The 26239-nt window shown below is 26.9% G+C and overlaps 2 protein-coding genes and 2 pseudogenes across 4 annotated transcripts; 3 read left to right on the top strand and 1 right to left on the bottom strand.

Moving 5' to 3' along the window:
* Window positions 1-474: 474 nt before the first annotated feature.
* LOC112686919 lies at window positions 475-2667 on the top strand. The gene is made up of 2 exons (XM_025559413.1): window positions 475-1020; window positions 2238-2667. Exons 1-2 carry the CDS (start codon window positions 953-955, stop codon window positions 2470-2472), a joined length of 303 nt encoding a protein of 100 aa, XP_025415198.1. The 5' UTR covers window positions 475-952; the 3' UTR covers window positions 2473-2667.
* Window positions 2668-2795: 128 nt separating this feature from the next.
* On the top strand, window positions 2796-17107 carry LOC112686918. 3 transcript variants are annotated; one of them, XM_025559412.1, is made up of 17 exons: window positions 5815-6227; window positions 6973-8488; window positions 10709-10768; window positions 10892-11008; window positions 11074-11202; window positions 11264-11459; window positions 12102-12199; window positions 12265-12460; window positions 13209-13448; window positions 13516-13637; window positions 13941-14198; window positions 14268-14384; window positions 14451-14563; window positions 14938-16194; window positions 16282-16556; window positions 16612-16754; window positions 16943-17107. In XM_025559412.1, coding segments are annotated over exons 2-17 (4674 nt in total). In that variant the 5' UTR covers window positions 5815-6227; window positions 6973-7136; the 3' UTR covers window positions 16944-17107. The 3 variants fall into 3 exon arrangements, with proteins under 3 accessions (XP_025415196.1, XP_025415197.1, XP_025415195.1); XM_025559411.1 differs by lacking the exon at window positions 5815-6227 and adding an exon at window positions 2796-3183 and having other exon boundaries at window positions 14938-16556; XM_025559410.1 differs by having other exon boundaries at window positions 14938-16556.
* Window positions 17108-18588: 1481 nt separating this feature from the next.
* Window positions 18589-21195, bottom strand: LOC112686965 (annotated as a pseudogene).
* A 220-nt stretch (window positions 21196-21415) lies between these two features.
* Window positions 21416-24603, top strand: LOC112686963 (annotated as a pseudogene).
* Window positions 24604-26239: the final 1636 nt, after the last annotated feature.

Genomic DNA, 26239 nt, shown 5'->3' with positions numbered 1-26239 from the left:
GAGCTCATGGTCATGTTATGTATATATAGATATAAGTTATCGTAATGTAAAACCTGAATTGGTAGATAACGTATGTGCCATCATGTGATGCATATTAAATAAATAAATGAGTCTTACATTGTCAGTGTTTTGCGTCATGTCATTTTTCCAATGTAAAAACATAACATTTTGGCGACGAAAATGTGATGTACCTTGCGTGTCACTATGTCAGTCGAAATTTTTTTTTAATTTATAATGTGGTCCACAAAAAAAAATCTAGAAAACGAAAAAACCTCAAAAATATGAAGACGGAGTAACAAAGTCCTTTGAATTTTCACCTGAAAGTAAATATAATCAAATATATAAAGAAATCATTGATCATATACTTTCTGGCTTACAATTAAGATTTAACTCTGAAATTCGATCATTTTTATGTAATGTGGAAATGTTTTTAATTGATCCAAAACTATCACCCGAAATAATATGTAAATTTTACAAGGATGATATAAATATTGATAAGCTAAAACTTCATAGAGATATGTTTCATGATATAATTAAAGGCCAAGGATTAATTGTTTCATCATTCGCAGTTGTTGGCAAGTTTTTGTAAATTTGGTTCATTTTTAAATGACGCACTTCGAGATCGCTTTATTGTCGAGCTAAGTGATGAGTCATTTCAACGGAAATTACTCGGCGTAGATTCATTAACTTTCGAAGAAACGTATACAATTGCTTTGGATTCGAAGTTAGTGTGTAAACAAACACAGCAAATGAATAATTCAGCTAAAGTAAATTTTGTCAGTAATAAAAAAAGTGTCTCGCGTCAAAAGAAATCGTCTTCGAAATTGGTACTCACAGGAAATGAAAAACCTGGAGGCTGATCGGTGCTTGGAAATTCATCAAAAACGGGTCAAGGAAGTAGCCAGGCAGCGCCTCAAAATAGTCAAAATCTACGAGGTCTGAAATTTGGTCAATGCTACCGATGTGGGAAGAAGCACAATATTCGTACATGCCCAGCCAGAGAGTGGGAATGTTTTTCATGTAAGTTAAAAGAGCATACGTCGAAAATGTGTAAAAGAAAAAGAAAAAAATGTTTTAGAATGTATTGAATTAGTAAATAAATTGTCTCAGAATAATGGGGGAAATCCACTTGTAACTAAAATCAAATTTAATGACGCAGTTATTCCGTTTGAGATAGATAGTGGAGCGTCAGTATCAACAACGCCTATTAAATATTTAAACACGTATTTAAAACATTCATGTAAAATAGAAAAAAAATTATTAAAATAAGTTCCGTAAATTGTAATCCGATAAAGGTTCTAGGCCAAACACTTGTTAACGTCGAGATGCAAAATCAAAAAAACTTTAATTATATTTAATAATAGTTAATAATATTAGACACAGGTTTACTGATGTGGTAAAAATAAGTGAGAAAATAATTGATTGTATAAAGGATCATGAGATAAATTTATCGTTGAAGAAAAGAGTGTACCAGTCTTTTACAGAGCGTATCAAATACCGTATGCACTGAAATCTGCTATAGAAATAGAGTTAGATAGATTAAAAAAGGGAAAAATTATGAGTATGGTCTCAATTAGTGATTGGGCATCACCTATCGTGGTTGTACCAAAAAAATAATAATAATATTTGAATCTGTGTAAATTTAAAAACTACGTTAAATCCGAATTTACAAATTGAACAACACCCGTTACCAAGAGTCGACGATGTTTTTAATAAGTTATCGTGGGGGGGGGGGGGTTTGTAAAGTGTTCATGGTTTTAGATTTAGCGGAAGATTACTTGTAATTAATGCTCATAAGATCATATAGTATAATGTGTGGTCTAATATTGATAGAGATATAGAAAAGTTTATCAAGTTGTGTATAGAATGTCAATGTAATCAAAACGATATGAGTATAAGAGAAAAAGTATATATACCGTGCGAAAACTCCTCGGAGTCGTGGAAAAGATTGCATATCGATTTGTTAGAAATTAATCAAGTTAAATTGTTAATTATAATCGACAGTTTTTAGTAAGCAGATTGGGTGTTTTGTAATGGGGTACAAGTAGCAAATGATGTATTAGAGGATTGTTTAGTCGTTTTGATTCACCTTTTGGGTTTAATAAATTTAAAGCATTTAGCAAAAAAAATTGTATAAAATGAGTGCATTCACTGCCATATAATCCAGAGTCGAATGGGTTGGCAGAGCGTAGTGTACAAACAATAAAAACGTTGTTAATAAAGAATTTTTGTTGTAGAGACATGAAGAGAATGCAATCAAAAATTAATAGCATTTTGGCATCTTATCGAAATACACCAACAACAAGTACAAGTTGTAGTCCGACAGAATTAATAAATAAATTTAAACCGAAAAATCACTTGTCCGTGTTGAAACCACCGTGTGTTGTGGATAATAATAAAATTAATATTGTCATTAAATATGAAATAAATGATAAAGTACTTGTTTCAAATAATTCTAAAGGGCAAAAATGATTAGCGGGACGTATTATGAAAAGGTTAAAAACATGTAGTTACTTAGTTCGGGTGGATGGTCAAATTAGATTAATGCACATAAATAAATTAAGAAAGAGTTATTTAAATGAAAATGTTCATCCAACGGAAATTAAAAAAAATAAATATGCTGATGTACTTTGTTTGTTATGAATTCATATTATGTATTAAACGATTGCTTATTATTATATTTATGATATTCGTAAAGTGTCATAATAGTATTAAATATGTAAATTGTATTTTGTTGTATACATTATGTAATGTAGTAATAATAATTATTAAATATAGAGTAAAATTAACATTTTAGAAGGGAAAGATGTTATGTATATATAGATATAAGTTATCGTACTGTAAAACCTGTATTGGTAGATAACGTATGTGCCATCATGTGATGTGTATTAAATAAATAAACGAATCTTACATTGTTAGTGCTTGCATCATTTTTCCAATGTAAAAACATAACTGGTCATAAGAGCGCACCGATACCTTCCGAGGAGCTTCTTGTGGCATTTACTATTACTAAGTGCGATTATTACACTTTACAATTTAAGTTTTCTGTGCTAGTGTCGAAGAATATAGTATACTTTTATACCCTTTAAATACTGTATTAATTAATTTTAACCTCACTCCCACTCCTTTAGTAGTTATAAGTGGTCTGTTCATCAACACATCGGCTCATCTACTACGGAACAAGTAAGTGCTATTTTAATTAGCTTATAAGACTATCTAGTTGCACTAATCAGCCCTCAAACCTTTGTAACCCCGAAAGCACTCTCTTAAACAAGGAAGAAGGTAATAAATCCAAACTCACTATATATCTTTACCTATATCCATTACTATCCTTACTTCCCCTTCTTTTCCTTTACCTTTCACTCTTTTAACCCTCGTTCTTTTTCTTTTCATTTTTGGGTTATTATAATAGCCTGCATACCCCTTGCGCACGCATATAAGAAAAATATAATACAGTAGTATTATGTATGTGTTTTATAATGTTAAAAATTAGGTCTCACGATTTATAAAATGTCTCCTCCCCCACAAAAGTCAGAACACGTCTATGATTTACACTCAATATTTACCAAAATGTGATGTTTCACAGACTTGAACATAAAAAAGTATAGTTTAAGGTTAGGTTATATAAGGAAGGTCTAAGTTAAAAAAAATTGATTTTATTGTTCGTTAGTTAATACAAATTATTAATTTATCTACAATCTACAATACTTGTATATATAATATATATAATAAACAATTATTATTATTTTTTTATTATTATGTAACATGCAATAAAATGCTGAACTAAATAAAATTATAATCAGATCAATTACTTTTAATCTTCATTTGTAACTGTAACAGTACACACTTATGGCTAGGCTTAGGGACTTCTAGCATTTGCATACTTTTGTTAATTATGGTTAAAAATAGCAAAGTGGGAAATAAATTCATTTATCGGTGCCATGATATCAGATCTAAAATTTGAGAGTGCATACTTTTGCATATTTTGACAATTTTTTCAATTTTAAAATTTAAAACTATAGATACTTCAATGGTATAAACTTAATAAGTTTACATTCTACTTTACACATTTGAACCGATCAAAAAAAAAAAAAAAATATATATATATATATATATAATATATAATATATTATATTATCTACATACTACCACATTTTTTTTTACCACAATTTTGGAGTAGGTATAAATAATCGGGCGATCGTAAACATCGCCAGTTTTTATTGTTTACCTGTCTAGTGCTCATATTACCATGTGCCTTCTCACATTAAATACATTGACATCTATTGCGATAATTTATGTTGAACCTATTAGTTTATGCAGTGGCGTAATTGTTGGTGGCAAGGGGGGGACAAGTGCCCCCTCTGACAATCTTTTGAGTGATAAAGGTATGATTCCCCCTCCCCCCAGATAATCCAACAGTACAAATAGCATCTTTTATTAATGAACTCTTATGGATATTACTTAACAATATTGGTACCTAGCACATGCTACCTACAATTTATATTTATCTAAACCATAAAATGAGTTAAAAGACTTATATAAAACCAAATAATTAGATATAGTGTATAAAATACATACAATAAAAATATGTTTTAACTGGTGAGAGGAAGGGATGTAAGGGTTTTGGTAATAATAAATATATTATATTGCCTCCTCTAAGTTTTTTACCAGTTACGCCACTGAGTTTATGGGTAAATTCAATGGTAATTTAAGGTTGATTTTCCTCTTTATCTTCATTTGAATCTGGTAGAAGAAAATCTTGTGGTAAGCGTGGTTTTAAATGCCGACTTTATGTTTCCCAAGTTGTAGAAGTGTGCGTTATTGGATGTATTGAGATTTGTGTGAAAGCTTTTGAGTTGAATTTGTATCCCCAGTCTTGGAGAAGTGAGATTGTTGTATCATTGTGTACTTATTTGTCTATTACTCATGAACCATGAGGCTTTTAAACATACTCTTAAGGATTTATTTTGAAGGATTTTAATTTTGTTGATTTTAGTAGAGGAGGCTGCTGTTTACATTGGGCAGGCGTAAGTGATTAATGGTCGAATTATTGGGGTGTATAATAATCTTAATATTTAACAACACCGTCAATGGACGATTTCATTTGGAGAGTTGATTTATAGTTTACCAAGGGGTAAAGTGTGTTCATTATTGCATAGCTATAAGTGAATTTTTTATTTATATGAATTTTTCATGTCAGTTTTTCATCAAAAAACCACTAAGGTACTTAACAGAGTCATATTTATAGTTCCATTGTGTTGCTTGGTTATCAGTGTGAATGGGTTGGGGATCTTTGTATTGTTTTAGGGATTGTTCTAATGATTGAACCTGTTGGATGTCAGTTTCATTGAAACGGCGACTGTCATCGAAATTACTAAAATAGATTTTATATTTTGTGGCCTAAAATTTATAATAATAAATATAGAAAACACTATAGCATATTTAAAATAAAAATAAAAATATTTCTATACATTTTTAAATAGTTATTTATTTATAAATATCTGTTTTTTTTTTTTAAGAAGAGACGCAATATCTTAGTCTCCCCTGACGAACTACCTCTGGTGGTAGGTTTGGTTTTGTTAAAAAAAAATTAATTACCCATAACTTACAAAATAAAAAAGTTAAACCACCTCTTTCAATAGTATTCATCATTTTTAGTATAAATACTTTCATATGCCATTGGTTGGTTACTCCTACTCCCCCCCCCCCCGAAACATAATGTATATGAAAGAAATGTTTGGGGTATACGCTATCTTGCGTATAAATATGTAATTTTGGTTTGTATTTTCACAATAAAAACATGGAATTATGGTTAATCATTTTGGTGATAACTGATAAGCGTTCACTTTTCCATCTTTACGATTTCTTTGATCTGCATTCTACCACAGAATATACCTCAGATTCTATGATGTGCTAAATAGTGTTCACTTATATTACAGTACAAATTAATGTAGGTATTAAGGCCTTTGTGTTCTCAACTCTTCTTTATTCATTTGTTTTATTTTAATAAATGTTTTAACTTTGAAGAAAATTAATTAGTTTCTCTTTGATGTCTCCTAGACAAAATATATGTAAAAACGTTGTTTATAAATCGTGTATGAGTATTTTTTACTAATAAGTAATAATCAATGACCACAGTAAAACTCAGTAATTGGGTATCATTCAATTTCAACATCCGACACTGTCAACTACTATTAATATTCATAAATAGCCAGTAATTCTCTGACGTAAGTATTATTCATCAATATTTTGGTTTAGGATTTTATTAAATGTAAAAATAATAATATTAAAAAGTATCAATTTTTTTATCACTTGTATTAGATTATAATATTAAGTAAAATTGAATAATTATAAATGTTAGGTTATAATTACCTCTAACTTTATTAATATTATTTTAGATAGTTAAATATTTAAAACTAGCATTATGTTAATTTGAACAAAAATGTATACAATTGACAACTATCTAAAGTTTTGCATAATTTGTATGGACTTTAATTGAAAATTAAATTGATTGTAAATATATACATACATATACACACATATTTATATATAGTAAGAACTTGCTTCGATACTATATTTTGTTATCTTACAAATATTCAAATGTATTGATTTAATTGGTATTTTAATGAATAATAATACAAAGAAACACCTATTTATAGTATTTATAATTTAGATTGGGACAAGAGATGCTTTTGCATGTCAGCATCCTAGATTTCTGTTATCCTGAATTTACTCACTTAAGTTCAGTGTAATATGGATATTAGCTTATGAAAAATCAGCATGATCCCTCATAAAACAGAGTTTAGTTATTTAGCTAACAATTTATATTTATTATGTATTATGTAATTTAAAAAATACAAAAACTAGCCTAAGACCATTATGAAAATGGTTTGGGACTAGGGATATAAATTTAGATTGAAAATTATTACTGTTATATAGCCTAATTTATGTTTTTTTTTATTTTGTCCATAGATATATCTCTTGTTGTGAAGCGAAATACCGGATTCTAAAAAAAAAAAAATTTAAATGAAGATTATAGAAATACTAAAATTGAAACAACATATTATTCTGAGTTGTATTGTCTGTTAAAAAAACAGTGATTTATCAATGCAAACATTTAACTAGTTAGTGATAAAATGTCTTCTAGTAGTTCTCCTATGGATTATCAAAAACCTGTGAAAGTTAAATCTCGATGGACACAATCTTGCCAGATGGAAATGATGATGGAAGAGTCACAATCTTCATTAGATATGTCTGATACTATTACAGATGTTTCAACTAGTGATTTCAATGATATTATTAATTGTGAACCTGAACTGAATGTCATAGAATTAAGAAGATCTTGTAGGACTAGTGGTAACAAAACTGATTATAGACAATTAAATGGACTGAAAACTGTTAAAAAAAAAAAATGTATGACTTTTAAAGCTGCTAAGAAAAGAGGTCGTAAAAAAGAACAACTATTAAGTACTACTGAAAATTATAAAGAGGATAAAGCCCAAAAGTCAAATAGTATTATACAACATTCAATAGATTGGAATAATATTAAAAATATTCAATCAAAAAAATATTCAAAGAGTGCTGACAATATTAATGAAATTATTGAAAACTGTCCATCAAAACCAAAAATTCGCCGAGCTTCCTTATCTTGGAAGTTCAAATATACAAATGAAGTAGAAAGTAAAATTTGTATACTAGAAAAATGCATTAATTATAATCTTTCTAATGAAATAATGCATTTAAATTTAAAAGATACTTTATTAAAAAAATCATATTTGTCTACTGATAACCAACAGCTAAATAAAAACAATAAATTGGATAATGAAGAAAATAAGACAAATAAAAATACGGGTAAAAATATTTCTACAATAACTTATACAGATGTTGATCTTGTTAATTCAAAACATTTTGAAAAATGTGATGAAGAATCAAATATAACTGTAATTAATAAAATATCTTCAGTAAATCTAGAAGAACAAAAACAATTAGATAAATTAAATAAATATATGAATCAATCAGATGAAAATAAAACTTTTCAATCCAATAATTTGCTGGTACCTAAACCCTTATCATCTAATTTGGATCATGTAAGGTACAATCCTAGGAATAAATTTAGAAGTATTCGTTCTAAAAGTTTAGATAACTTCCAGATCAAAACTAATAGTATTTTTAAACGTTCTAAAAGTTTTGATGATATGAATATATTAAAATATTCTGTTTTTGATCATTTAAAGCTGAAAAAACGACAAACAAAGTCACCCAAAAAAAATAGGAGACAATCAAAAAGAATTAAACCTAAGAGTAAGAATATGGAAATACTTGATGATATGAAAGTTCCACAAGTTAATTATGATCAAGTAGCAGACGAAATGTATAAAGAATATCAAAATCAATTACTTGAAGCTCGGATCAATGATAAAGAATTTGATCAAAAATTAAAAAATACCAATTTCACTTTAGTTAATGAAAATATATATAGACCTAACAGGTAAGTTGGTATTATTATTAATTTTATAAACTTCATACTATAAAAATGAATTGTTAAAACTGGAAATATCATTCAATAATTATATTCATATCTTTGCTATCCTATTTTATTTTATATTCAGAGCCAAAAAATGTATTAGTTTCACTTTGATTTTTCTTCTCATCACTTATTAAATATTACAAGTAGTCAAACACTATTAAAATTGTTCATACTATGTTATTAAATATATTATAACCCCAAAGGCTATAAAGAGATAATTAAAGGAATAACTAGTTTTTCTAATAAAAGAGGAAAAATTATAAGTAATATTCAATTTTATAAAATAAAAACAAATGGCTTTATTTAATTTTTAAAATAGGTAACATTGACTTCAAAATTGAATGCTTACATAACTATATGCTATTTATTCCTCTTGATTAATAGTAATTTATAGTCATTGATTGATAGTCATGACTAGGAAACGGAATTAAATGTATATATATTATAATGTGAATGCTACCAGCAAAATGGGTAATTCAGGTATTTTGCAAAATGCCTAGGCATCAGTGTCGTACATAAGGGGGGGGGGTGTCTGGGTTCAACCCCCCCTGGCCAAAAAAAAAGTTTTATTATTTATGATGTGTAATTTATTCGTAGTTTCATTATTACGCTTTGAACTTAAAATATACAACTATACAAATATTATGATAATTAAATAATTATATTGATAGGTATTTGAAAAGTTTTGTTAACTAAGCTGTTTTTATATTCCAATAGCTATTAATTTACTGTTATGTAAAAGTAAATTGTAAATTGGTAAAAAAGTTGTATAAAATAATATCTATTTATTGTACTTATATATCTTATTTATCTATACAATGAAAAAAAAAAAAGATAACGATTATTTTTGTTAAACCACCCCCAGAGCAAGATTGAATGTACGCCACTGCTAGGCATTATGAAAATTGCCAACCCGTTTTAGGAAATATAAATAAACATATGATTTTCAATATTATTTTACATATAAACTAGGTATTTTATAATTAAGCATTATGCAAAATGCCAATTTTTTTTTTTTTTTGGCAAAGTACAAAACATTTTATTATATTACATTAAGATTCTTATAATTATTATACATTATTACTCATATTACAAACAACATTTAAGAAAAATATTTATATAATAATAGATAAAATTAAACTACTATTTACTTATTATAACATGTTATAGAAAAGTGACATTTTGAAATGCACACAATGTTATTTTTAAGACAAATACACTTTTTATTTTAACGCATGGACTTACAAACACATTTTAAAAATTCTTGGCCAATTCCTGTGGATTGAATTTTTATCAATTCATTATACTGTTCATCAGATAAAAAAATTAGTATCAATGGCCAAATTTTTAAAAAAAATTTGTAGTAATTAAAATTTGACTTCATATAAATCGTAGACATAGTTGCAACATCAAAATGAAACACGAAAATGATGAGAAAAATTACGATATTGTAATAAAGTTATTAGTACATTCAATATTGTACCTTAGAATTATTATTATAGTAGTTAAATAATATTAATCTGTATTGCTTTAAATCGTGCATGTACATTTATGATTAAGGTTAAGTAAAGTTATTGGTAATAGGTGATGCCCAATTTCGCTTGTTTTCATCATATTGCCTACTCCACGTTTGGCATTATATATAATACTTAGGGAAAGCTCGTATTACGTATATTGGTGAGTGATTTTTGGCATTTTGCAAAATACCGGATTATCCATATTGCTGGTAACATATTATATATATACATATATATTATATACATACTATAAAGTTAGAAAATTTTAATAAAGTATTATAGCAATGCAAACTTTCTTTCAATAGTCAGATAAATCTATCCTTCTTTGCTCAAAATCGATTTTTGAAACCAATGGTTCTTTAATTTTAAATTTATAAATGTAATTCAATTCTATCAGCTTTGTTACAGTAACTTACCTAATTCATGTTCTCATCCATTATTTGAATCTCTTAATTTATCATAATGTTTTTTTTATTACTGTCTTTAAATTTGTTCTTATAATATTATTGTAACATTGAATTATATTTATTGCACCCTATGTGTTTGTCAATATTTTAACTAAAGAGCAAAATTATTTTAGACAATGTTTTGTTTCAGTGACTCATTCAAATTATATCTCTAATCTGATAACTTTTTATATCAATTGTAATATTTATATTTCCAGGCAAGCTTTAAAATTATATCCACCTTCTGAGATCTCTGCTCTACGTACACTAAAGCAAAGGTAAGCATTCTATTAAATTTATTTAAAGTACTATTTGATCATTTTTTCCTTATTTTTTATATAGTCTCAAAATTATTTAAAAATGAATATTTTTTTTTTCAATGTATTTTTTTATATTAATAGAGTAATATCTGGAGATATAAATGATTATTGTGAGTGCACATTATCTAAAGAAGATATACTTGAGGGAATTACTGGTTGTGATGACAGATGTCTTAATCGATTACTTAAAGTTGAATGGTGAATATATCCAATTTACATTTAAATTGTATGCTTGTTCTTAATATTAATATATTTTATTATAGTGGATCTGGTTGTTCTCTTAAGCGATATTGTACTAACAAACAATTTCAAAATAAACAATTCAAAAAAACAAAAATTATTAAAACAGAAAATAAAGGTTATGGAATCTGTGCTGTTGAAGATATTCCTAAGTACATGAATTCTGTGTTACCAATTATTTTTATGACATTAATATATTTTATAATTTTTTAGAGGTGTTTTGATTAATGAATATGTTGGTGAGGTTATTGATTATAAAGAAATGTGTAATCGTCTAAGAAAAAAAGAGTATGCAAATCTAAATTATTTAGTCCAATTAAATTCTGATGAAATTATTGATTCAACTTCAAAAGGAAACTTAACTAGATTTATTAACCATAGTTGTGATCCAAATTCAGTTGGTGAAAAGGTAAGGTTTGAAGTGTGTAATTTATATAGTGTTTCACTTTTCATAAAAATTGCTCTTTGATTTATTACTATTTATTGTACTTTGAATTGAACAGATTATTTTATATTTAATTTTGCTTATATGATTAATTTATTTTATATTTTACATTTTTAATTAGTACCCGCTTAGTCTGGGAAATTTTTAAGTTTATCTACGTAACAACTACCAAATTATTAGCCTTTGATACTTGTCATAGGTTTTTTAAATCAAAAATATTAGGCTTTCTTTTATTGTAATACCTTAACATTATTACAACTCTCAATTTTAAGTTGTCTAGAGCAGGCTACGCTTAAATTTTAAAATAATACAATAACCAAACCATTTATTGGAGAAATTTAATAAACATCTTTACCCAATATATATCAGATTTTAAAAAATATACTGATATTTGATTGTATTTAAATTTTTGTGTTGATAATAAGACTTGGCCATTTAAATATTATTATCACATTAATATATTAGGTTTTTTTCCCCTTTCTAAAGTAATACCTAACAATATTTTTGAAAAATTATTTTAAATTTTATTTTATGTTATATATTTATTCAATATAGAACTAAAAATCATTTTTAATTTTTAATTAAAAATGTATTTATTAATTTTAGTGGCATGTTTTGGGACAGTCTCGTATTGGATTCTTTAGCACTCGATATATAAAGAAAGGTGAAGAAATCACATTTGATTATAGTTTTCAAATATTTGGGTAAAAAAAATGTGGTATAAAAAAAAAACATTTTCCATTTATGTATTTCAATGCTTAAATTTTAGAGATGGTGCTCAAGTATGTTATTGCGGTTCATCAAAATGTCGAGGATTTATTAGTAAAGCAACACCAATTACTAGTCTAAGTAATTCAGAAGATAGTGAAGACGCTACAGAAGATAGTGCATCTGGAGAGAATCAGAAAAAAAAAAGAATTCTAAATAAAAGGACTGTTTACAACAATGAAAATAAATTAAGAGAGGTATTTTAATATACATTAAATAATAATATGGATACAAGAATAACACAACTTACTCATTTATCCTAATAACATACACAATATATTATACTCATGCATGTGTAATAAATATTTCTGAATTTTTCAAAATTATATAAATTTTAAAAATCAAGAACTTTTTTATCCTACATCCTTTATACATAATCATAAATTATAAATCCATTATTACTATTTTATTTTGATTCTATATTCTTATAATTACTATTGTAATTGAACACAAAAATTTAACAAAAATAAACAATTTAAATAATTATAATTAAGTTTACAATCATTTGAAATATTTCCAGTTTTATTTGTCTTATGAATAATAATGTTTTTTATTTGATTTTAGTTTTTAAAAAATAGAAATTCTTTGCTACTCATTAACCATATGCATATTATAAATAATTAAATTTGTACCATATGGTATAAAAAATTATACAAATTATAAACAAATATGACTTAAAAGAGTAACTGAAATATTTTATTTTTCAAACTTTTCTAATTTTTGAATATATGAACCTTTATTACAGTTGTTTTTTTATGACTTTTGAAAACATTTACTGTAATATATTATCATTAAAGTTTTCACTAATGAAATTATAAAATGTATGCCATTGCACTTGGAATTGTTTCCCTAAACCCTTTTTTGTTAATATCAAATCTAATTGTTTTTTTTTTTTTTTTTTTTTGTATAAATTATTTTAATTTTGTATTTATATTTATTTAATAGTTAGGTAGACAACTAACAGAAATTGCTAAATTAAAAACTGGATTAAAAGCTGATCAAGAAATGGCAACACTGAATTTAAATAGACTTATGGTACATATTACAGACAGTGTTAGTCGTTTACATGTCTTAACATTTATTCGAGAACATGATATGAACAAACGTTTATTTATGGACTTCAGTGGACTGAGTATTATTCACAATTGGATGACTTCAAATGAAAATGAATCATTTAAGCTAATGGTAGTTTTAAATATTTGTACAAAATTGTATTTGCTTTAATTGTATTTTTAAATTTTAAAACTTAAAGATTTTAGAAATTCTTGCTGAATTACCTATTACAAATAGAAACACCATTACAAAATCTAAAGTTATAGATGTTGTTGCTGAGTGGGCAGATATTTCTCAAGATGTCAGAACTAAAATTGAAAGGTATTAAGTTTAATTAAGTATGGATACTTGGCTCTTAATTTTAAATTTTAGGAGTTCTCTTTTTTTTTTTTGTGCAGTTTAATTATTAATTTATATATAAAATACTTAGTATGAAAGTCATATTTAATTAGTTGAACATATACAATAATATTTGTTTAAATTAAATTAAATTACATATTAATTTACATAAATTTAATTTTCTTTGAAATTTGAAATATTTTCACCTTTTTCAATTTATATTATGCACTAATTTTTTTTATTTTTAAAATAGTAATAAAATTGTTAAATTTTAATTTAATTTAGATTAGATTATCCAGTTATAGAACTACATAAGCATATTCAAGAAATAGACAACTTACTACCAACCAATAATAATAGTGAAACAATAAATGTTTTGGTAGAAAAATCTAGAGCGTTGTGGAAAAAGTGGATTGTATTGAAAATGATATTTAAAATCCCCAAAAAAACAGATCAGCATAAACCAATTGAAGAAATTAATTTAAACAAAAATAACATAGATTCATGCTCGTATATGGATATATCGGTTATAGATCGAAAAACGTAAAAATAATTATTACTTGTACAACATGTACCTTATAATTTATTTACAATATTTTTCTTTAATAATAGATTTCAAGTTTCAAATAAATATTCAAATAAATTGCGAAATCAGCAAACTGTATCATTTGAACGTATGAAATTACGAAAAGAATATGAACAAAAAATAGAGCAAAACCGGAAAAATGTGTAAATACTAATTATTTTTAAAATATGGTTATGATAGTTTTTTAACAAACATTTTTTTTTTAATAGATTTAGAAAACAAGTGATGTATGATTGGTTTGAGAACCTTGAAGGAGTGATGACAAAAAAACCAGAACAACATTTCTTATCACATCAGAAAACATTGAATCCTAAAAGCCAAAGTTAGTAATTTTATAATTATGATATATATATAAGTACGAATTATTGAAAACTAAATTTTTATAAATTAGTTGCAACTAATGTATTTTAAGAATAAAAATTAAATAACAACATTCTTAGTTCTACTGATAAACTACTATGATGATTTACAATTTGTAAAAGACTATAAAATAATTCAGTATTTTTTTTATTTTTTTTACCATAATAAACCAATAGCCAAATAATATTACTTTCTTAAGATTCTTTCTTCATAAATTAAAAGTTAAAAATGTTGGGATAAATAATTATATACTTTTTTTTATATATATATATTAAATGGTTTTTGGTCTGAAGTTTTGTTTTAAGTTTAAAAAATAATTATATTGTTATGTTTCAGATTCAACAGTCAATATGCAAATTCCTTGTTTAAATTCTATGCCGCCTCAACAACCATTAGTTCAATTTCCACAGTTAGATTCTTATTCACAATTACGAGTAATTCCCAAGTATCATTTAGGTAATCAACAAACATTTTTTAACACTCCATCATCACTCCCTAATAATCCGTATAAATTACCTCTTAAGTCAGCCATATTACCTAACAGTACACCTGATCATCAAGATTTAAAAAAACCTGATAGTTCTCCTAAAACATGTCTATTGAAATCAGCTGAGTCCAATGTCTTCAATTTGATCAATGAGAGTTTACTCAAGCATTACAATTATAATAAAAATCTAAAAATGAATACAGAAATTGAACATTCTAAAAATTTATGTCCAAGAGCTGTTCAGTCTGGTATAGATTTATTAGCTAGAATTAAAATTATTAGTAATTCTTTTAAAAACCAACCTTCAAAATTAATTAAAATTAAGACTTTGAAACAAAAAAATGATAAAACAAAATTAAAAAATATACCCATATCGGAAACTCGGTTGCAAACTGTTTGTAATAAAAATAGAAGAATTACTTTTATCAATGAACAAACAGGTGTAACTTCTAATACTTTAAGTGAAGATTTGATGCCGACCCCTAAGACTATTCCTTTATCTGGAAAAAATAAATTTGCTAAAGCCATATTCACTTCTTTATTAAAAAAGTCAAAGCTTGAAAAAGAAAATTTAGTACCACGTAAGTTTGTCTCAACTAATCTTACCAATTCTGAAGTAATTACTTGTAATGAAACTGACAAAGAAATTGAATTGTATAAAAATATGAGACCCAAAATAATTAAAAAAGTAGTCTCGCATGTAAAAGTAAAAAATGGTGTTGTGCCTGTTATTAAACGACAATGGGGATTTAAACTGAAAGGTTTAAAAGGAAATCATGACAAAATACCAGCTACAAAACGTAATATAATGCGAAAGGGTAGTATACATAAATTAGCATTAAAAAATGGTGTCGCCATTACAACAAAATCAGCTCTAAAAAGACGAAATGGTATTAATGTTGATGGTCATTTAAGAAAACCTAAAGAGAAAAGAGTTACATTCATGATTGAAGGTGAAACATCACCTATTTCCCCGAAATCAGAAGTACGTCCTATCAATTTGAACCAAAACACAATAAAGCAAAAGCCATTTATGAAATGCCATCCATTTGAAATACGCAATGAAGCCAAATCTATCCTTCAGCCATCCACATCTACTGTTCAAGGTAATAATTTTCAATTCCCTCAAATTGAACAGTTATTTGAAACAACAGATAATAAAATTATTACGCCTATTGTTACAAAATTCAAAGCATCAAGACATAAACACACCTGTAATAAAAAAAAATCAACTGAATTAAAGAAATTGCTAAGTCAGAGAAAGCATATGATACCTAAAAGCATGATGTCTTTATCTATAGATGTATTAAAACTTATTCCTGACAATGGAAAAGAAGTGAAGAAAGTAGTTGATTATTATCATTCAATGGCCACTGTTATAGTTAAGACCTTAGGATCATATGCCAAAACAACTTGTCAACAAGCACGTATAAGAAATAATGAAGATTTTAAGTTCCTTGCCAAAAAGGTAATTTTATCATATTAATTTTATCATGTTTTATTAAAAAATGTATTTTTTTCAGTTAAATTCAAATGTATTATTAAAAGAATTACAGTGCAAAAGACCGGATAAATTAAAAATAAATAATATCACTAAGGAGAAAGTGTCAGAATATATTAAAAAATATATGTCAAGGTATGGCGAAGTTTACCCGATTATACATTGGTATGTATCATATATTTAATTAAATAATTTAAAATTTCGTATGTTTTTATATTTTATAGTGACTTATTTCTACATAATTTTTAATTACCTTCTTTACTAGATAATGTTGCCATGTTGTTATTTAAGGAGTTAATGTCATTAAATGTATTAATATGTTTTTAGTGAGTTAATTATAATGAATTTTTCAGATCAAACTGATCGCTATGAAACTAAATAAGTTATACAACTAATGAAACATTACAAACATTTTTTTTATTTTTATTAACTATTATTCTTGTGATTTCTGAAATTACATATTCTTTTCCTTAAAAATTCCTGTTTGTTTATTATTATTATATTAAAATTTTTTTGAATACTGTTATAATATGTTAATTTTATATTTATAAATACTTTATAATTAGAAGATCAAAATTGTTATATTAAGTATTAAAAATTGTAAAATTAGTTTTTTATTTTTGACTGACTAGGTAGTTGATTTATGTACAAATATTTTTTAGTACAATGTATGAGAAATATCCTTTTTTTATATTATTATAATTTAATTTTTTATTAATTGTTATTCTTTTATGACCACTTTGACATTTCCTATTACATTTTTGGAAGAACATAAACAGTAATTACTTTTTTTTTTTTTAAACTATTAATTTTCACTGAGAAGTTGGTCTAACTATAAAATAGTGTTTTAAGTTAAGTTGTATTCATATTGTTGAAGTATATAAAAAGGCATTTCATTTGTTGTTGATTTTTTTTATTCTTCCTTTAGTCAATATTATGGATGATAAGTTTTAACAGTGGTAATTTTTTTATTGTACACTTTATTTAAAAAAAATGTACAACTATAATTTTTTTAATTTTAAGTACAATTAAAGTAATTGTATTATAGTAAAATATAACTTTAGAAATAAAATTTTACTTGATCTTTTATATTTAATTCAAAATTTATAATATATTCTTTCACAAAGCTGTTAAAATTCAGTATGATTCTTAAATTGAAAAATGTATTATCAGACATCATCTATTTTAAGTATTGACTGCCTTCTGTAATTAAAATATAATTGAAGGCTTAACATCAATATTATATTGTTAAAAAATTGAATTTGGTGACTTTATAACAGTCAAGAAGTTAATTATTACTAGGGCTCGGAAGTTGCAGGAGCTAAAAAGACAAAATATGCATGCAATTATTTATTTATTTAATATTAAATAAGCAAAAAAAATTACATCTGATGTTGTTAAATTAATAATATATACAACAATTATTTATAACTGAAAAAAAAAATGTATAACTATTTGATATTTTGACATCTTATTGAATTCAAATATAATTAAAAATATTTTTTCAATATTTTTTAAGTTAAATATGAAAAAATACATGGGCCATAATGACTGTTAAGTTATTTCATTGAACCATCAATAGTTTCTTAAGATTTTAAATTTCAAGTACTTGATGACTGTTCAATAGATAACTTTTTTTTAACTAGAAAAACTTCTTTCAACATTATGTTAGAGGTTTAACCTTATACAGGTTGAGAAAGAAAAAATACATTTTTTTACAAATTATTAAATATGCATAGCATGTATATGAAAATAACTTTATATTTATTTATTTTTTTAACTTAAAGCGCAATAAATATATAGGTGGTGGAAAAAAAATAAAAATCTTAATAACTCGAATATTCTACACTTAGGTGGGTTCCTAAGACTATAAAAGTATCTAGTTGAATATGTGCTATGCTTTGAATGATCCTTTAAAAATTAATAGTTACTTGTCTTGTTTAAATAAAGAAAATATTTTGTTCTTTAATTATTTACAAATTTATTTAATAGTCGATAATTAAATGGTTTTTCCAGCCTCTAATGATATCACGTTGACTAAATTTTAAAAATATTGTCAATATAATCGTATAAAGATTTAATTTTATAGCTCTTTATATATAAATAAGAATTGGGCCCCTGGTGTTATTTAATAATACTCGAATGGGTCCATGGTTATTCACATTTGAGAATACTTGAATTGGGCCCACGGTGATATTTTTTCTTAGTGTTATCTTAATTACCCAATTCATATTTTTTTTTCGTTTATATTAAAGCTTTAACCAAGGGCGTATTTGAGGGGGGGAAGGAGGTATTCTATTTTTTTTTTAATTTAATACATTGATTTATTTCAAAAATATAATGTATAAATAATTAAGAATATAAATTACTAGTCTATCAATATAATATGTTATCATTATAACAGAAACATGAGCTGTACGTAATGAACAGTAAATTATTTTTAAGTTTCTATTGAAGAATAATTAGTATCCAGTTTTTTTTCTGTTCTTGCTGACGAGACAACTGATATTAGTCAAATCGAACAATTTTTAGTATGCTTAAGACACCTAAATGAAGAGTCAATAGTAGTATATGAAGGTATATTCTGGCCCTCCCTACACCCGCCAACAGCAGCCAACCACCGCTTGGTCCACCCGGTCCAGCTACCAATACCCTTCGCTCGGTCCAGCCACCATCTCCACCACCCGCCATAATTTTTTACTACCACCACAACCGCCGCCCGACCACCCGTTAATATTTATTTTTTTTTCACGATTATTAACCTTATGAGCCCTCTAACCGAAAATTTTATCACAAGATATAAATTGATAAGATTTATTTGATTTTAGCGGATTTAAAGTGGCCACACACTACGGTTTTATCTGTCCGTGTACCGTGTACGGTGTAGTTAGTTCGTACAACGATGAACAACACACACTATCCGTTTTATATCATTGTAGGTACAGTGTTCAAACAACACGGATCGTTTTATTCGTACATCCGCACACTACGCAATATTGTCTTCAGTTATCTACCAGCGTCCACGTTTTTTTAAATACGCTACACTTTTGAGTGCTTATTTTTTTAATACGTTTTCCTTTCAATATGGGACCTGTATCACGTACCAAGTGTTTGGCTATAGCTGCTTCAGTAGCCACACTACAAATAATTAAAAAAGATAATAGTATTGACCTTTCAAAGAGCAACTAAAGATATAAAACTCTTCTATATAATAGAAGTGAGTGGCGAAGTATGTAAAAATAATAGAATTTTAAAAATAATCAATAGAATATTAATAATTTGTACATAATTTGTTAATTTATTATTATTATTTAATTTAAAAAGTTTTTAGAACTGCATGGTTTTAGTTTGAACGCCAAATATGGACATACACCTTCGGTTTTCTTCATTTCGAACACCGAACACGGACAAAAAATCAAATTCCTCAGTTTTTACTCCGTGTCCGTTTACGGTGTTTTTCATCTGTTTTATTGCCTACACACTATCGGTGTACGTTGTTCAAACTACACCGTACATCAGTGGTTCTCAATCGGTGTGCCGTGGCACACTACTGTGCCGCGAAAAATGTCTGTTATTTGAAAATACCGATCGATAAAACTGTGACAGTTAAATGTCAATTAATTCTGCAGATATATATGTAGGTAAACTGTATAATGTACACTGCACAGTTAAAACCTTACTGAATTTGGCGTAGCCAAAGTTTTTGTTGTGGTCCAGTGCATGAGTGTACCGCGAAAAATTATGATGTATAATAGGTCAAAATATCCAAGGACAAATTATCCAAATTTATCTGTTTTTCCGAAAATTAGTACATTACACTATACTTTCTAATAAAACCAGTTCAAATATCAAATTATTTAATTATAAAAAAATACCTACATTTTCTGAAAATATTAGCTTAAATATTAAATTATAAAAATTAACTCATAAAATTAATTCAACCTATATAAGCTGTATATTACTAAAAGTATAAAAAATTACGTTAATCGTTATAATATCATAAAATATACTGCAAGAACATTAGTCAAATAATATAAAATAAAATGTACCTGAGTTACAATGTAAAAAAAAATTTGTTTTTATAAGTAGAAAATTGTATTTTACTTTCTAATAAAATTAGCAATAGCATTTAAAAAATTTGGAATTCCCCTCCTGCCATCTCTGTATTCTTCACAAAGCTTTTTTAATCTATCTTTTCTATTATTTTTCGGTGGTCGTCCAATAGTACCCAGTTGACGCTGTGCGACTTTAGTTTCGTCTGCTGCATTTTCATGTCGCATCTTGGTAATCAATCTCCAAATTGTTGGATGCTAGTGATTCACCTATTTCAGTATTAGACATATTGTATTACATTATTGAATTTTAATACCAAATTATAAATACTTACTATGTTTGAAAACTGATTATTCCATCCCTCGCATATATTGTTAGTCCGATCTCCATGGTTTAATGTTGCGTCTCTTACATTCCAGACAGATGGTGGAAAATTGGGAGATGTTTTTCGAAATTTTATACTTGTCTCCGATTGCCCGTTTCTAACTCTTTTATACGCCCCTATATATGTGCGCTCAAAATACTCGACCAAATCTGTAGCTTCTTTAGGCATGACACTTTTTAAATATGTTAAACATTGAAAAAAATCAAGCTATTTATAGACATTTGAAGTTTTTTTTTTTAACTTGATTACCTAAAAAGTCGAAAAAAATGCAACCCAGAAATATCAAAAAATAAGTAAAAACGCAAAATTAAATTTGTACTATTGAATTTTGTGTGACATAATTCAAATTTCTATAAAGACGAGTTTCGAATATAAACATTAGAAAAAAATGGTGCAAATGCATCAAGTACCGGGCCCTAATCATGAGATTTTATAATTTTATAATAGCAGTTCAAAAATATTAATTTATGTATTTACAAATTTATAAAATGTTTTATACTAATTTAACCTAACCTTCCCATATTTTTAATTAGCAAATTATATTTTACGTTTTCACTACTTATCTGTATTAATATCATTTATAGGTAAAAACGCCAGGCTGTTTAACATGCGACAAAAATGAGAAAACTCTTCATTTGACCTGTACAGTTGTTCAAGACCTAACTTGTATTTTTCTGTGGGTACTTTGACATAGATGAAAAAAGCATCTTTGGATATGTACATCTTCTCCAATAACAGTTTTTATAGCATTGATTACTGCTTTTTCAAAGTTCACATTAATTATTTGTGGGTCTGGAAACAAATTTCTTTCGGAACATTTATGAATAATGATTTGAAGCATTTTTTCGTAACTCGACTCTGTTTTATTTTCAAGTAAAATAAAAGCAGCAGTTATAAAAAAACTATTTACTTTAACTCGAATAACGTAAATTTGTTGGAATATTAGTGGAGCCATTGTAAAATTTCCGTCCATATACCAGGTAGAAGCTTCTAATTTCAGCAACTTACAACAGGCCACATGTTGAAAATTCGTACTTGAACAGAACATTCAAAACATCGGCCAGGGCGATGTTCGCGGATACAAATATCGGCGATGTAGTAAAAAAAATGTTTGAAAATATATTATGCGAGGAAGATATTTATTAGGGAAAGGATAATGGGTTTACCTTGGACCATATTGATGGCGTATTACTAGGTATGTACAAATACATACTTGTTGGTGCTAGCTTCTACATACCTTTAACTACTTACATAGAAAACAAAAAAGCTATCATTAAACTACAAAACATTGATGAGCAATGCTTTAAATGGGCTATTATAGCAAAACATGTTATGGGAGAAAAAAAATATAGGGTCGGAGAAAATGATACCGTATATGTGGAAAAATATGACTTTACTGGGCTTACATTTCCGACACCATAAAGTGATGCAAAAATATTTGAAAGAAAAAATAATGTATCTGTAAATGCTTATGGACTTGAAAAAAAATTCCTATCACCTTTGAAATCTCCAACATATAGAGTTTACCCTCTGAAAGTAGCTGATGAAGAGAATGAACAACATTTCGATCTGCTGTTATTCACGGAAGGCGAAAAAAGTCGCTTTAGCTATATTTCAAATTTTTCTATACTTATCCGATCACAGAAAACTTCATACATGGAACATCTGATTTTTTGTAAAAAATTTTTTAAACATTTCGATAGTCGGAAAAAAAATAAATCAAGCGGTCAGGCGGCTTTAGACGAACATATAAAAATATGTGAATCATATAAACCTATATTAATGGTTATGCCAGCGCAGAAGGGACAACGTTACAATTTGAGGCTTGAAGTAAGACTCAACGTCATCCGATAGCAGGGGCGCATCCAGGATTTTTTTTTAGGGGGGGCTAAATTCAAATAATTTTAATATTAATAGGTAGTATTTATTTTGAAATATGTACAGAAATCTTAAAGCTGCACACAATGCTGTTCTTCAGAGTTTTCCGCAGTGTAAAATAGTTTGCTGTAAATTCCATTTAGAACAAAGTTGGTTCAGACGTTTGCAGAAAAATAAAAGTTTATTTAAAGAATATTCAAATGATTCTTAAGTAGGAAGGTGGCTTAAATAAAATAATTGATATACTATAGTTGATAATTTTTTTTATAATAATTTAAAGTCAAATGTCAATTGTCAATAAACCTAATAAAATTATCAAAATTTTTGGGGCTAGCCATTATGGGGGGGGGGGGCTAAAGCCCGTTAGCCACCCCCTTTGGTGCGCCCTGGTCCGATAGTCATTTATGCCGATTTTGAAGCACTGTTATTAAAGATCGAAGAAACAAAAGGAAAAAAAAACAACAGCATTCCAAAAGCATATACCGATGAGTTATGGTGTTAAAGCGAGCGATAAACTACCCACAGAACTATTAGAACAAATCGATATACCTTAAACAACAGTTATATACCGTGGTTCAGAGACAAGTGAAGAGATCGCCAAGTATTTTATAGTAACAGTGGTGGAAATAGCGAGGAAAATTGAAAATCTTTTCAACATCAACATAACAATAATTTTATCAAGTGAAGAAGAACGAGCACACAGTAGTTGTACCAGATATAATATGTGTAATACCAAATTCACACTTTCTAATCATTAAGTGGCAGATCATTGTCATTTATCAGGAAAATTTAGACAGACGCTATGTAATATTTGCAACTTAAAATTAAAAACTCCTAATTTCGTACCCTACTTTTTCCATAATATTTCAAATTACGATGCCCACTTCATCATAACTGAACTCGGTTATGATACAAACTCGATAACGTTAATACCTAACAACGAGGAAAAGTTTATATCGTTTATATCGTAAGTTATATCTTAAGTATATTTCCAATAAGTTCTCTATACGGTATATTGATACGCATAGATTTACGTCAACAAAACTATCAACACTTGCGGAAAATTAAATTACCTTCAATCTTAAAAAATTTAGAGAGACTTCAAAACATTTTACTACCGAAGATATGTCGTTAATAACTCGTAAAGGTGTATACCCTTACGAGTTTACATATGACTGGGCTAAGCTTGATCAAACGTGCTTACCATTAAAAGAAGATTTTTATAGCACATTAACGGAAGAACAAATAGATGATGAGGAATACGAACACGCAGTCACAGTATGGAACCATTTCAAATGCAAAACGTTAAATTAAATTAATATTACATAGTATTTTTATTATAGGTATACGTGGAGGTCTAACGCAAGCGAGTATGCGGTACGCGAAAGCAAATAACAAGAAGACACCCGATTTTATCCCAACAAACCCAAAATCATGGATAGTCTATCAAGACTGTGAGTTTGAATATTCTTATAAATAATTATATGTTTTAATATAATTTTATATATTCTAGGTAATAACTTATATGGTTGAGCAATGTCACAGTACATGCCATACGGAGGGTTTAAATGGGTAGACCCTACGTTAGACGGTTTAGAGACTTTAACAGATACCTCGGAAATCGGCCGAATTTTTGAAGTAGACATATCAAACCCAAAAAAACTCCACGACATACACAATGATATTTTCCTCACATAATATATTTTCAAACATTTCTTTTACTTATTCTTTTTCTTTTTTTATTTCATATCTTATATTTCACCAATATTTTTATCCACGAAAATTGCCCTGGCCAAAGTTTTGAACGCTGTATTGACGGACGAATTTTCAATATGTAGCCTGTTGTAACTTGCTTCTAATTTTAAATTGAATTTGATAGCATTATTGTTGGTAAATGTTTTTAATAAATCGGTTAGTTCATTTTTAATTGAATTAAGAAAAATTATATAACTTTGAATATTATGAATATTTTTAGCATAACAACAAACAATTTTTCTACTAAAAGATGATCGTACTTTAATAAATCCTGACACATTATCCGTATTTAAACGGGTCTTTTTCGAATTCATAGCAGTTTTTGTATTTTCCCTATGAATACGTTTACCACTAACCTCAACTGAAAAAGGATCTATAATTATAAAAAGAAGCCTATATTAATTTTAGTTTTATTATAAATATCTATTGTGGGTGTAAAATAAAATAAAAAAAATCTTATCTTCGCCAAAACCTGCATTTTCATCGCCTTCCATCACCAGCACACACAATTCGTCATCGGAATCAATATATTCATTTGATGGACCGGCAGGTATGTTGGGAAAAAATATCTTAGGAGCGATCTCGTTTTCATTACGTTGGATAAATTAGCTAAAAAATGGTGAACATTTTAAAATTAAAATTATACACTTGTAAATATTTAATTAAATAATAATTATAAAAAATCTCTTGTAAAATTTATAGAATGAAAATTATATGTAATACGCTTTTAAATAATTAATTCAAATATTTTTGAAAAAATTAAATAATTATAATATTTGTATTTATTTAATTAAAAATACATATCATGCTTATTCTTCTTGTGATTTGTCAAATTATCTTTACGTGTAAAAGTCTTAAGACAAATTTAGGATGTAAACTGAACTTGCTATGGATTTTAGTGTGTTTAACTAAATTATCTTTTGTCATTTAATAATAAATAGTAAATAAATATTGTTAATTTTTTTTTATTTATCTTATATTCGTGTTTATTAAATTTAAGTTTGTCTTATTATATAAAATGTTGGTATACTGTATTATGTCCTATTAAAAAGAAAATTCATTACTATTTTTATTATTTTTTTTTTTAAATAAATAATACAGGTAAAATAATTTATTATATAGGTATTACTATTAAATACAATATCTAAAGTATTTAAAGTATTAATTTAATTTTAAATTAGTAGGAACAAAAATCTAAATTAAAACTTCATCATCTGCATGTTCAAATTATGGAAGAACCTAGGTTAACCATTGCTGTGTAAAAAATTGATCAGCTATTATATATTTTTCTAAAAAATGAGCGAAATTCCAATATGTTCCTAATATGAAAAAGACAAGGGGGCTTTGAATCCTGATCCCCCCCTCCGGGCCCGGAGTTTTTGAGAAGGCCCAGAAGTTAGGGACTACAAATTTATAAAAATTTAACAGACAATTAATGAAAAGAATACCGTCCATTTCTAAGGAGTACTATATAGGCAATAATATTAGTGCGTGCGAGCTGTGCATGTATGTGTGTAGTAAATGATCATTAGTGTTAGTGATGGTGTAGCGGGGTCTGGCGGGGTCCAGCGATAACGAC

This window comes from Sipha flava, unplaced genomic scaffold, assembly GCF_003268045.1.
Source record: "Sipha flava isolate LNK unplaced genomic scaffold, YSA_version1 32_pilon_pilon, whole genome shotgun sequence".
Classification (NCBI taxonomy): domain Eukaryota; kingdom Metazoa; phylum Arthropoda; class Insecta; order Hemiptera; family Aphididae; genus Sipha; species Sipha flava.
This window is presented reverse-complemented; position numbering and strand designations above follow the sequence as displayed.

Coding starts and splice junctions, on each gene's coding strand:
- LOC112686919 (XM_025559413.1), top strand. CDS start 953: ATGCTACCGATGTGGGAAGAAGCACAATATTCGTACATGCCCAGCCAG. Junction 1,021..2,237: donor AGAGTGGGAATGTTTTTCAT/GTAAGTTAAAAG, acceptor TTTTTGTTGTAG/AGACATGAAGAGAATGCAAT.
- LOC112686918 (XM_025559411.1), top strand. CDS start 7,137: ATGTCTTCTAGTAGTTCTCCTATGGATTATCAAAAACCTGTGAAAGTT. Junction 12,461..13,208: donor ATGAAAATAAATTAAGAGAG/GTATTTTAATAT, acceptor TTTATTTAATAG/TTAGGTAGACAACTAACAGA. Junction 14,564..14,937: donor ATTGAATCCTAAAAGCCAAA/GTTAGTAATTTT, acceptor GTTATGTTTCAG/ATTCAACAGTCAATATGCAA.